General features: G+C 37.6%; 1 protein-coding gene across 1 annotated transcript in view; it reads left to right on the top strand.

Annotated features, from left to right (window-relative positions):
• The window catches only part of LOC149299745 (solute carrier family 41 member 2), a 35533-nt gene extending 21968 nt beyond the window's left edge, over positions 1-13565 (top strand). Inside the window, exons 8-10 of the mRNA XM_089486033.1 lie at positions 406-537; positions 1279-1427; positions 13380-13565. Coding sequence (XP_089342159.1) covers positions 406-537; positions 1279-1427; positions 13380-13565 — 467 coding nt within the window. The remainder of the gene's footprint in view (positions 1-405; positions 538-1278; positions 1428-13379) is intronic.
• Positions 13566-14850: the final 1285 nt, after the last annotated feature.

Here is a 14850-nt window from a genome sequence, read left to right as displayed (position 1 = left end):
CCCCTTGAATATATGTATTGTAAGAAGTGCTGCGTAAATTGTCGGTGCTATATAAATCAAAGATGATAATGCATTTAGTTGGTGTTTGTTTTAACAATGCAGCAGTAGTATTGGTGTCATTGGTTCTGTGACTTTAGACTGTCTTCATAGACGCTGGCTGTATGAGATATAGCCATTATTCTCCCTTATCAGTAGAAAAGCGATCATCTAGCAGATTAATTTGTGTGTTTCTGCCGTCTCTAAGTCCTTGTTGTGTCTATTGTATTGTGGCCTAATTGCAAAATTACAATTCATTCATTGTTGGCAAAAATAATAAAGCTGCATACTGATTTTTAAAGATACGTGTTTGTAATAATGCTCTAAAATATGGAGGATGTATTCACATTATTTCATTTTATTTTTTAGGGATTGGCGGTAACTTGGTCGCCATTCAGGCAAGCAGGATTTCTACTTATCTCCATTTACACAGTATACCTGGGGAACTGCCAGAAGATGCCAAAGGATGTTACCATCCATGCAGGACCTTTTGTGGAACAGGTACATTGTTCTTTTCTATAGTTTCTATTCCAGAATATATAGCCTTTCTCAGATTATTTGTGAATGAATAACGTAATAGACCTACCCTAGCAGGAGTGAGATCCCCACAGAAACTGTAATTTTAGCAGGAGTCTGCTAGAGAGAAGAAATACCAAAATGAAGGAATTATTAAGCAAATCCTCCTGTGATCATTCAGTGTGGTATTCTTACAGAAATTAAGATTTATAATATCATTATTGTATCATATATTGTAAGGTAGTTTAAGCAGGCTCATTACATTTTGTTTCTGTACAGCACTGCATAATATGGTGCTAAATAAATCAATAAATAATATTTATATTGTGCCAGCAATTTATACAGCACTTTACACAGTATGGGGACGACAAACCAACACACAATATAAAAGCTTACAATCTAGATACATTTGATAACCTGTGCATCTTGCCTGCTACTTTATTTTACTGCATTTCTTTTCAACATACTATTTTACCTTAAATTTTAAGTTTCATTTTGCAAAAATGCTCCTTATTCACATTTATTTTCTGATGTTTGCAGCCTTTTGAGAATGTTTCTATTAGTATGTAGACTCGGGATCCTTGTTTCATGCTGTGTGTAAAGCATGTCAGTGGATTCCAAACCAGTGGATGGTGACATATATAGGATGTTGAAGAGCTGAGAAAAGTTAGTGAACACAATTTCAATACACTCGCCCTTTAATTGGAAATATATTTTCTTTTGCAGGCGTAAACCATAAATCGGCTCAAGTTCTCCTCTCCCTGGTGATTCCGGGACATTTAATTTTTTTATACACCATCTATTTAATGAAGAGCGGACACACTTCCCTGACTCCTATCTTCATAGCAGTTTATTTATTGGCAGCTTTGCTGCAGGTAAGACTTACCAGCTGAATCGCTTGTATGAGAGCAGTGTAACACCATAACATCCCTGTCTTCTTCAAAGTAATGATATCAGCAGCACAGTGTCTCTTTCAGGATGTAATTAAACTTGGACAACATACAGTGCATTAGAACACTGGAGTGTTATTTAGTTTAATTGCAGGCCTAGCGGTTTTTTTGGCTTTTCTAAAATTAGTTGAATCTCTCTAGAGAAATTTTATATGCTGGGGTGCTACATTCAAAGGTCAACACATTATGTACATAAAGGAAAAAAGTGTCACTTTAAAGGGTATGTGAGGAAGAAAAATGGCAAAGCTGACATGGTTTAGTTGGTTAGCATACTAGAAGCGTAGTTAATGTTTTGTCTATGGCTATATCTGTGAAAATATTTAGACAGGTTGACGATGATACATAACATGTCTTAGGTTTTTAGTCTTAGATATCTGGTCCAACCCCCCCTACCAGATACCTTTAATGAGCTCACTATTAGAACAACTATACACTGATCAGCCATAACATTATGACCACTGACAGGTGAAGTGAATAACACTGATATTCTTGTTATCATGGCACCTGTCAGTGGGTGGGATATATTAGGCAGAGAGTGAACATTTCATCATCAAAGTTGATGTGTTAGAAGCAGGAAAAATGGGCAAGCGTAAGCATCTGAGTGACTTTGACAAGGGCCAAATTGTGATGGCTAGAAGACTGTGTGAGATCATCCCCAGAACTACAGCTCTTGTGGGATGTTCCCGGTCTGCAGTGGTCAGTAAAAAAGTGGCCAAGGGAGGAAAAGCTGTGAACCGGCGACACACTAATAGGCAGCCAAGGCTCATTAGTGCAGGTTGGGGACAACCTGGCCTGTGCTGTCAAATCCAACAGATGAGCTGCTGTAGCTCAAATTGCTGAAAAAGTTGCTGATAGAATGGTCTCAGAACACACAGCCGCAGACCAGTCAGGGTGGCCATGCTGACCACTGTCCACTGCACTATAATGGGCACATGAGCATAAGAACTGGATCACAGAGCGATGGAAGACGATGGCCTGGTCTGATAAGTCAGATGGCCGGTAGTGTGTGCGTGGTTACCTGAAGAACGCATGGCACCACGATGCACTATGGGGAGAAGGCAAGCCGGCAGGGGCAGTGTGGTGCTTTGGGCAATGTTCTGCTGGGGAAACCTCGGGTCCTGCCTTTCATGAATGTTACTTTGACACACACCACCTACCTAAACATTGTTGCAGACCATGTACACCCTTTCATGGACATGGCATTGGCCTCTTTCCGCAGGAAAATGCGCCCTGCCACAAAGCAAAAATGGTTCAGGAATGGTTTGAGGAACACAACAATGACTCCAAGGTGTTGAAAAACAAGTCCGATCCATGCAGGCACCACCTCGCAACTTGATACCACTGCATACCTTCAGAGATCTAGTGGAGTTCATGCCTCGGCGGGTCAGCGCTGTTTTGGCAGCAAAAGGGGGACTTACACAATATTAGACAGGTGGTCATAATGTTATGGATGATCGGTGTATGCCTTCATACTTTCACTTTTTATACACATGGATCCCACGCTAAGACATTCCACTTTGTTGCTTCTGGTACCCAAGCCTGTCTAGCAGGCTGCTCTGCCACTTGCAAGGCATGTCATCTCTGTTTTATATGCTGAACTCAGCTGCAGTGGAAAAAGCACTTACCCAGAGCCATTGACTGGTAAGAGCTGCCAGCTAAGTAAGTGAACAGTTTCTCACCGAAGCTCTGTCGGGATACCTTATAGACAGAGACTGAAAAACTGAGCATGACTGCAGGTTTAATAGCAGGTGTGAACGTCACTTTGGCAGATTCTGTGCAGGCCAAAATAATAGGCTGAGAGCGGATTGTTCTCAACGGCACTCCTGTTTTACAGCTGAACTGAGTTCATGTGCAGTAAACCCAGCAGGACCTGGATGTCATAGGGAAAGTTCTTTAAAGCCCAATAGCAATTTCACATAGCACCTATTTTGCTGGTGTACCTGAGGATGCTAGGAGCGGTGTCTGAATGTGAGCCCTATTGTGCACATGCTCTCTATTGTTTGCTTACTTTCAACATTATCCTTTTTTTTGTGTTGTTGACAGGTGCGTGGGATTTGAATGTACCTGCTGTGTTGCACAATGCTGCTGGTGATTTTAAATGCCCAAGCTGATTTTGTTTCATGTTCTACATATCATGTAATACGACATGTTTATATTGGCTCCATGGGATCTGTTCACTAAATGCTGACTTCTGCCAAGATGATAAGCGCTATTTGCATAATTGGCAAGACTGGTCACAGTGTAATATTATGTCCAATTAATGCCATTGTAAAAAGGAATAATGTGGATTGCTAATTAGTATGGATGAGAGTGGCCCAATGGCTGTTCATTACAAAAACAAAAACATGTTTGGGGCAGCTATCAACAACGGCAATATATGTCCTCAGGTAGGAAGGGAAACATAATAATTTTACATTTAATATATGTAAACAATATAGAGCTGCATACCAAAAAAAGAAACCAAAGGTCTGTTGGAATGCTAAATGTCATATAGAGATTTATAATCAAATACATCACAATTTCAGATCATATTCAATACATAACACCATTAATGGTGTTGGGGGGACACCAGTTTGGAACCCTTTTCCTTTAATTTATTTTGACAAATCACAGTTGAAAATGCCGACTTAAAACAGTTGTGATGACTTGTAATATCATAGATATGTTAATGAGTGACTACACTGCTCATTAAAAATGGACTTCTAATCTGAATATGATACTTTTATAACTAAATACAATATTACTGTATCCAGTATACAATAATGGTGCGCCAAGTAGTAAGTTAACTCTTAATTTCAGTAATTGTACCTTCCATAATAGAATTAATATTATTCTAAAAACAAAATGGAGGGAAAAACACAAGAGTCAAATAAACACTTTAGATCACTACTCCGTAATGGCTTACTGGACCATTACATCAATTCTCTGCTGGGACAGGGACAGGGAAGGGCTAGCACCTTCTGGCTTGGTGGGCAAGTAAAGCCAAGTGGCCCCATCGGCCCATTGCCCCCCCCCCCAACATAAGCACTGGCGCACACATGTACACAAACTCATGCTTACACACATACACACATGCTTACACAGACCTACACTAACATACACTTACTCATACTCATACAAACACACTCCCTCTTACCCCACTTACACATACATATCCATGATAACACACAAACACACATAGACATCATGCTAACACGCAAACACTTACACGTGCACATCCACACTGGCGCAAAAACACTTATACATACATTCTCAGTCTGACCTGGACCAGCCCTTTGAACAATTTTGGACCGCATGGGGGGACAATTGCCATCCTGTGAGTGTCAAGGACATAATCTTCCAAAACCATGTGGAGTGGTAAAGGGGAGGTTACTACTCCTTTAAAAACATAATTTTGTGTTCTGGTAGCTTGGTAGCTTGTCTGATATGTGGTATTAAGAATTCATGAAACTGGATCAGATGTATTATACTGTATAAAATGTATGAATGAAATGTATCATTCACTGTGTGAATTGATCCATTACATAACCTCTTACTCATTAATTTATAGCAGAGATGACATGCAATGTCCCTGACTTACTGTAACTTTCCATTTTATATGTAAAAGGATGTGAATTCATCTTCTGTGTATTTGCTGAGGCAACAGTTGTGCTGTTCTCGTGGTTTTACAAAAAGCACATGTGTTATTTGCTTACTTTTATCCCAAAGTGACCCTGAAAATATTGTAATAAAATTGCATATATAAAAAAGAAAGATGCTTGCCCAGCAAAATAACAAGCTCCCATATATTCCATTTGCTATAGCATAATTTAATCCGCTTTTGCATATGTAGCAATAAAAGAATACAGGACCTTGCAAAATCATTCAGACCCCCCTTAGAAGTTTTCTCGTACTAGTGAATTATCAACAATACATTGAAATTTCATTCAATTTGACACTATGTTCTAAACACTTAATATGAAAGAATTGTTTAGGGAATACTTTTGCAAGGGACCAAAAATGTTATAGCAAGGATAGCATAAATGACAGAAAACTAGATGTATTTGTAATCGTTTCAACAACCCCTCATAGTAACAATATAATGAAAACACGTGATTTATATATTTTTCACATTTTGGAAGTAGGTTAACAGTATGATAAATGAACCCAACAGTCCTCAGGCAGTGAAAAGAAACAACTTCTAGTACCTGCTTTCACATAGTTTGTTGGTTTTTCTAAGCACGTCGTCGAAATTCACTTTTCAAGAATGGAGCATGATTATGTGTTCGGCAGAAAACTGCTGAAATATCCCCTTAATGGAATTGGTACGAAAACCATTAGGTTCCAAAATTATTGTGTGGTTTTAAAACTCTGATTTCTGTTGTAAATTATAAAGGTGTCAATCACTGTATTGTGGCAGGGAACCTGAATAAACAGATTTATTCAGCTTATTTTATTTTTTTCCAGTGTAAAAAGCATTACATTTGTGCAATTACAAGCCATATGAACTGTAGACATGTTAATAAAAGGGGAAATATCTGAAAAAATATTTTACTTTGCTGTACACGAGGGCTGCAGCCCCTCGGCTGCGTTATAAATTGCCGATCCACATAAGACTTGAAAGCTAAATACTGGGTTTACTCTATTCTTAAATTGACTGCATTTTAGCACTGCTTTTGATGACTATATAACTGCCGTACAGTAAAAATGCAAATTCTGACCCAGCCAGGCTGACGGAATGTCACAGAATTTGGTATTGATATCTATTTAGTGTTGTAAGATTTTGGTCTATACAACCTCTTTAATAAGCACCTAAAATAACCTCTTTATACAGATACTCAGAACTTGTGCTAGCAGCCAAATACGAAGACTGGGGCACTTTATACCACTTTATAAATATGCATTAAAATAAACATGTTTTTATAAATCTGCAAGATACTATCCAAGTGGCTTGTGACATTGAAAGCTTGTGGACAGACATTAATAATGATCATTGATGCCATTCATTGGGTTGCTTTCTTGAATAAATTAGAATACTGCATATCATGTCGCGATTGTTGCTCTGCTTCCCTTATGGCAGCACTGTGGCACTGCATGGACCATGCAATTAGATGTCCATCTGGAAAGGTTGTGGGCTAGTGCAGTGTGTACAATGTTGGTGAGATATGGACAATGTAAACTCATTGCTGGGCAGTTAATAAGGCTCTGCTGGTTTGATTGATACCATCTGCGATACTAAGGGCCCTGGACTACTAGTTGGGTGAGTAAATCCAAACAGAATCTTACACAACTAGCTAGAGATGTGGCATTCTGGTGGAAAGTGATCAAAGTGATGGAATTGCCATTGCAATCAATGAAACATGACTGCTGATTGCTTCTATTTCCCACCAGATTTGTCCTTTATACATAAACCTAGTGTTATCCCTTAAGAGATTTCTTATATTGCTTTCCTGCTTTAGCAGCAAAATGATACTTTTCATATACAGAGATCACTCTATATCCAAACACATTGTCTTACACTCTTCTTTGCAGGCAATTGCAGAAGTTTATGGAGGAAAATACATTTGTTCTGTTGAAAGACTAGGAAGACAATTAAATTAAGGTTGACATCCATCCCAGGCCTAGTGAAAACCATGTATAGATGCCTTCAGTTCATGTTCCATGTCGCTTATAGATGGAGTGCATGGATATCTCTACCTAGATATATAGTTGGTTCTCTTGGAGAATTAACTGTGAAATATGAACCTGTGTCAAGAAACTTCAGGCAAATAGCATGGAGTAACAGTGTATTTAGCAGCTGAACTGTTTTATTACTTTCATATTAGGAGTAAGAAATAGCAACTTGGCATTTTACTTCGCAAAGAAATGCTTTGCAGACAAAAAGTGACACATGGACATCACTCAATCATATAAGTAGGAAATAAAAGACCAAAGCCTAGTGGTAGGGGCATTAAGGCATGATAATTATACCTGTTGTTTCTACATGTCTTAAAGAGATATCAAGGCATAGTATCCATATGATAACACGTGAACAATTGAGAGCTTTTTCCTACAGGAGCAAGTTCAGGCATCTAGGCAAGTGTGTATGTTAAATAGAAGAATATTTCAGCCGTGATGGAGCCATGTTATGTGGATATATTCTGTGCCATCATATTTTAGCATATATATATAAGGTGACTGAATGAGCCGCACTTAAAAAGAATCTTTATGGTGCCCTTCTATGTCATATTTTACACTAACATTAATCAACAGAACACTTATCAGTAAAGAGTGTGCTATTGAATGAATGCGAATGTATAGCAGTGTAGCATGCTAATCATTAAATCTTACCGAACACAACAGCAGTCCTTAGTTTATTGATTTGGGTCGCTGCGCTTACAGGATCAAAAGGCAAACCCTTTCCTCTCCACAGAACACAAAGATGATTGCCTGGTTAAGAGGGAGAGAAGTGACTGTTCTCCTCCTCCTGTAGATGACCAGGAATTTAAGACATCTAGTAATATGCAGGGGTTTATTGTTAAGCCCTATTTTCCTTAAGAAGTAATTATTACAACAAACACATTCCTTAAGTGAAAACAGTTTATAAAAGCATGATTCTGTTACTTTCTAACACTATATCTAATATTTACTAGAATTTGCTGTACCACATCAATCAATAGTGCATTCTAAATATCTACCGGTCTGTATCAATAAAGCATAGAGACAGGTTTGAAATGCATTCTAATCTCCTTCACAAATTATCAAAGGTACCTAGTGCTTCAGATTGATAATATTGATTTCCGTTTGTTGGCCCAAAGCTTGTTTATATTCTTAAAATGATTGATTTAAGCACTTCATTCCCACAATGCACTTGATCCACATCAATTCCTTTGCCCAAGAGCTATTTTCATCCCAACTAGAAGTCCTCCAATAGGTGAGAGAAGGTTTAATTCAAAGTTAATGCAGGGCTTTCACCTTGAAAAAGTAGACATTTTAAGCACAGAAAAATGTTTAGAAATTGTTTATACTTAAAAATAAGAAAAAAGGCTGATTAAAGTTTTCAAAAGCATCGCTTTAGCAAAAAATCTGTACTATGCACACAATCTGTCAGAAATGAAAGCGGCTGAAGCATAGACTAGACTAGACCTGCACAGTCACCATAAATTACTTGATCAGTGGGAAATATGCATATCGGTGTACATATTTGCTGTATAATCTAAACTTCATAATCTGGGTTCTGTACTGAGCTTGGGTCAAATTTATTTTGAATAAATACATATATTCAAAGAAGTGGGAGTTTGGATGAGAGTTGCAATGTCCACTCACTGACCACGCTGTGTATTATAAAGGTCCAACGCCAGTGAGCTTCTTCTGCAAGAAGAGCTTGCATAGTGAAGTAAGCCTCTTGCAAGCTCTAGTGAATTAACTTACATATATGATTATGGTGGTCTGAGTTTAGGATTGTTTAAAGTTAAAGATTCATAAAATGTATGGCATCTGTGCCATAGCTCCTTCCTGGTTCAAATCCTACCTCTCTGACCGTGCTTTTAGTGTCTCCTTTACTGGAACTTGTTCCTTTCGCCTACCACTATCTGTTGGTGTTCCTCAGGGCTCAGTTCTTGGGCGGCTCATCCCGACTCAACCAACTCATCCCCATCCAAGCAGTCCTCTCCTGCTGTTTCACTTCACCCTCAACCACCAACTAGATTGTAAGATCGCAAGAGCAGGCCCCCTCCTCTCCTTTTGTACCAGTTTGTTATTGTTTGTGATTTTAAATTTATCCTAGCCACTTTGATTATAAAAGCACTATGGAATCTGCTGGTGCTATGTAAATGTAATGTACACTTTATATGAGTGCGTAATTGACATTAGGCTATTAGTTATTAAAAACACAACTTTCTATAGAAGCAACCGATCAGTGACTTTCTATGTCACATGATTTTGAATGAGGTCAAGTTTACTTGATTAGAGAATTATTTCTGGGAAGAATTTGGACATTCAGCAGTACTAGTGAAGATGTTTCTTATGCTGCATTTAGTTGAAAAGTCTTACATACAGCAGAGAAGGTGGGGCAGCACCTTTTTAACCCCTTAATGACAATTGCCAGTTCTGGCACGTCATGCACTAACATCAGGTTAGTGACAATTAACGTGCCAGGACCGCCATGTCTTTAAACGGGTGCAGAAAGCGATCTACGTTTGCTTTCTGCACCGAAACGGCGTTGCTGTAATGCCTCGACCTCGAGGCATTCAGCAACGCCACGATCGGCGCCAGGGGCCGTGTCTGGCCCCTCCCCGGGGCGTCAACATCCGCCATACATTGTATCAACGATCACCTCCTAAACTTAAATGGTGTCGCTGGAATGCCTCGATCAGGAGGCATTCAGCGACACCAAATACTTACCCCAGGACGGGCTGTGACCGCTCCGGAGAGCGGTCACAGCAGCAGCTGCAAGTAATCTTCGCCATCCGCAAGATGGCTGCCGCCCGGGAAAAATAATAATAAAGATGAAAAAGTACGCTAGATGGTCTCCAGACCCTCTGGAGAACTCTGGCTCCACTTGCAGGTTGAATACAGGTACTGCATTCAATCATGCAAGTCAATGGAGCCCAGCTTTCTAATCACAGTGTGATTAGTAAAAATAAAAAATGAAATTAAATTAATAATAATTAGAAAAAAATATATAAAAAACAGTAAAATGTAAAAATAATTTCCCACTGATGTCACTATCAGGGGAACCTTCAAGTTGAAAAAAATGTTAAAAAAAATAAATAAAAAAAAGGCAAAATTAAAATATATATATAAAAAATATTTTTGTGAGCAAGTCCTAAAATTAGCACATTAGCTTAAAAGAATTCTCGCATGGAAAGAGTTAAAATACTGGCATATTGAATGCCCATGGGGTGTCTACTTTTAAAAAATGTATGATTTGATGGGGTAAATTGAATTGGCCGTGTTCAACAATGTCCCAATTACCCGGGGGGAAGGATGGCCACACATCTAATTTCCAGTGGCCTTTTAGTTCCCCAAAAAAATGACAAACCCATGCATGTGGAGATGTTGCTGAACACATATTGGGGTGTCGTGTGACAGCGGCATATACCAGGAGCTGTAAATTCATACATAAAATAAGTGTGTGGGGGGGGATACACACAAAAGAATACTACTGCAAACTTTGGAAAACTCTGGTGGTAAAATGTGTGCATGCAAAGAGTTAAAATACCCTGGGGTGTCTAGTTTTCAAAAATATATGGTTTTGTTGGGCACACTGAAATGGCCCGGCTCAAAGATGTACCAAAACGGGCATGGGCAGTGGATCCCCAAATGCCAAAGTTCAACATTGAAAAATGCGCATGCCTCAAATGTGGCCCTTTTGCCCCCAAACAGCCAGGCAAAATCATTCATGTGAGGTATCGCTGTACTCAGGAGATGTTTCTCAACACATATTGTTTTTTAACAATGGTGTTTTATAATAGTGACATATACCAGAACCTTTTAATTCATACCTCAAGTAAAATGTGTGTGAAAAAACAAATGCAAAAAAATTACTACCATAAAGTTTGACAAAGGCTGATGGTAGAATTAGTGCTTGGAAAGGGTTAATATACCAGCATTTGGAATATCCTGGGCTGTCTAGTTTTCAAAAATATATGACTTGATGGGGTAAATTGCATTGGCCGGCTTCAAAGATACCCGAAATGGCACATGGGGGGAAGAATTACCAGATTTGGAAAAATGGCTTTGAAATAGCAAAACGCTACCTGTACTTATTGCCCCATAACGTGTAGAAAAAAGCAAAAAAAACATAAAAACAATATCTAACTTGTGTGGGTTCAGTAAACGGGAAAGAAGAAAATTACAGCTAAACACGAGCAGCGCAGAAATGTTAAAACGGCCATTGTCACGACGGATACAAAAAGTAAAATCAGCCTTTGTCACGAAGGGGTTAAAGTGATGTTACAGCTGCATTAGACAGTGACCCTAAATTATTTTACGCCGGTATATGAAGCACACCTCTACACAGGCTTTCATTTGTCACAAGAGAATAAAGACTTGAGTCAGCCACCAGGGAAAGGTCTTCCAAAGAAAACACACTCTTAAATATGTCTTTGGAGCAAAGTCAGCACACCTAACTATATAATTAGCTGGGGTAAACCGTTGAGGGGACTTTGTGTGTCTGCGTAGCTCATATTTATTTTCCATGTAAACAGCTGAAATATTTGTCAATTTAAGAAAAACAGAATGGAAGTTTTGGTTTGCTTCTTATACAGAAGAAATTAGAATATATACCAATATGTCATATCTGTATTTTATTCTGCATAACTGGAGAACATAGTATGTGTAAGTCATACATTCAGTGGGAAGCAGAAAACACAATCTTCCTGATTAGACATTCTTCTTAAGGGTCATCCATAACTAGTTTCTCTGGAATAAGAGTCGTATGAAAAAATTAACTCTTTTTATCTGGTAATCTGGCATAGACCTAATCCCCCATCGTGGTGATCTTCACCCTTGTAGTCACAATTCAAAAAACAGTAATTGCGAATGATATATATATATATATATACATATATATATATATATATATATATATATATATATCTAGATTGTAAGCTTGCGAGCAGGGCTCTCTCCACCAAATGTATCGGTTTGTCTTAGTCTGTCAATTCTTGTCTTGTCATATCCCTTGAATTTATGTATTGTATTAAGCGCTGCGTAAACTGTTGGCGCTATATAAATAAAAGAATAATAATAATAATAATATATATATATATAATTAGTGTTATCTGTTATGGAAATATGTGACCCCCACATTTAAGAATTGGGTCTGCTAAATGAGCAGCATTAGCGAATAGAAGCCCATGGGGTATTTTCCTGATTTGCCAGATGTTGTGAGGAAATGCACTAATTTTTGACATCAGTATAATAAGGAGGTTTTCTGATTGTGCTTTGATACTCTTTTATCTTAAAATACTAAGATATTGTCAGCTGGTCACACCGTACATGCTAATCAGTATACGTATCCAGTGTATTATTTAAAGGCATGGAATGTTTCTAGCATATTTAGTGGAAAATGTTTGCCTTTTAAATAAGAAGAACATTTTGCTTTTTTTTGTAATATTCTGTAATTATTTTGTGAAATGGCATAAAAAAAAGGACATGAGCTCTGTCGAGAAATTTCTATTCCCCACAATGTGAGAATGAATATGTTATAGTTATTAGAATTTGCTCAGCTGCAAGAGACGAGCTTTTGTCAGCCGGGAAAAAAAACCTAAAAATAGTACTAAATTAATGAACTGGGAATCAACGTAGATAAATTAATTACTGAGCTGAGTGTATAATGCAGTTATGGAAAAATCACTATATTAAGTGATGAACATGAAATGCATGTGGATGTTTTCTGTAAATCATAAGAATTTGCATATCTTTTGATCCAGAAAAATGTGTAATTTTTTTTTTTTTATTATTATATATTATAGTTTTTTATATTTATATAAAAATATATTTTTCCATGTTGCGTGTGTATGTATTTTCTTATAATTATAGATATTTTCAAAGAATTCTCTTGCATTCTCTAAGTATGAATGATTATATACAAGTGTGAATGGTTATATAGATTGAAATGTATTACTTATTGAAATTGAAAGGTATGAAGGTATGTTATTACTAGTTAAAAAGGTTATTCTTAACACAATGTAAGTCAGTCAGCTTCTTGCCCAAATCCTACCATACATGTGAGCCTTCACCTTTTCCCTGCCAAACAGAGCTGCGTTTGTCCCCACATAATCCAGGATGTTTCCACAGGGTAAGCCTGTGCAGCGGGCTCCTTGTTTCTGAACACTGTCTCTGTAGTACAAGCAAAATAGTCAAGCCATTGACAACCTGGTCTTCCATATTTTTTTTTTTAAAACACTGCAGGTATTTGCTCTTCTGTGGATTGCAGACTGGATGGTGCATCACATTTGGAGGAAAGGAAAAGACCCAGACAGTTTTTCCATTCCCTATCTTACTGCATTGGGAGATCTTTTAGGAACAGCCTTACTGGCCATCAGCTTCCACATTCTTTGGCTAATTGGTGACAGAGATGGAGATGTTGGAGACTGAAGGATTTCGTTCCAGGTCAGCTATTCCTCAGACACAGACTTGTGATTGTGAGCAAAGTGAATCATTCCTGAGGGAGACTGGGATATGCCCACTGAAAGACCAAGAAATGTTATATGTTCCAGGAAAAAAAAAATCTGATTAGTTTAATTGATGACCAATATTAAATAAGTAATGCGGTCCGGATGCGATTCAACTAAAGGTTTACTTTCAGGTTCTTCTCAGATATGCACCTTACAAAATAACTTAAAGAATTTTTTGTTTTATGATTTAGCAATTCTACACATAGAGTATTTGGTGTCTTTCCATTGTGTTTCTTGTGTTTGCCAACAGTGGAATCTAAGTTGATTTTTGTTTTAAATCTCTTGTGTTTTACATTTATTTTTATTTTTTAAAATTTAAATCATTAATTTTATTTTGCATATTTTGGGCTTATTACAACTTGTCCATGCTCGTGTGTTACTTCTTAGTTATTTGTTTAGTTTGCTTGCAAGCAAACGAACATGCTATTATGCAACTAAAATGTTTCAGAACTCATTTGTTTCCTAGGTTGTTATCGTAACTTATTTAATTGTACATTGGTACTTAAAAATGGGGATGTCCATGTAGCATAACCTACATATATAACTGTTAATTACATGCAAATTATGCAAATATTTTATACATAAAACATGCCCCCCTTTAAATTAGGGTGTTAGTACCGGCCACCGAAGCATTGTAGAGTTCTGATCCACCGAGATCTGTGGCCCATCTTATAGAAGAGCACACGAGAGGCTGTTTCTTTGTCACTTACAATGAGAGGAGTAAACAGGTACTGCTGTGTATATATGGTACTGGGGCTGTAGAAACTTGTTTCATTGAAATGTTGCCAAAATCTTTCCTGACACATCCATGGCTTTATTGTAATAAAGATAACTTAAAACTATTGGTGGCATAATGAATGTTGCAAGTGTGTGCGCATTTGTCTTTTGTACCCTTTTGTTCAAGAAATAAGAAAAAAGGTGCTTATTAAATGTTTACCCACTTTATGAATTATAATATTGGCTTATACATAAGCAGAACGTGAGCTGTGATAAGTGGAAACAAGCCTCCCTTATTCCATGTTTTACAGGATTTTTTCTTTTAAGTGTTATTTCTGTGAAGTCCACTTATATGGTTAAAAAGAAAAACAGAAAAATATTAAAAGGAACATGTGGGACATTAAAGTCAATAATGCCCATTTCTAACTGGCAATAAATATGTTAAATGTGGAACATATCATGTCTGAGTGGTGTTTTGTTGCGTACAT

The sequence above is a fragment of the Sceloporus occidentalis genome, unplaced genomic scaffold (genome assembly GCF_023333645.1).
Source record: "Sceloporus occidentalis isolate IW3139 unplaced genomic scaffold, rSceOcc1.0.p SCAF_28, whole genome shotgun sequence".
Lineage (NCBI taxonomy): Eukaryota > Metazoa > Chordata > Lepidosauria > Squamata > Phrynosomatidae > Sceloporus > Sceloporus occidentalis.
Note: the sequence above shows the minus strand (reverse complement) of the source record. Positions and strands in the feature narration are given on the sequence as shown.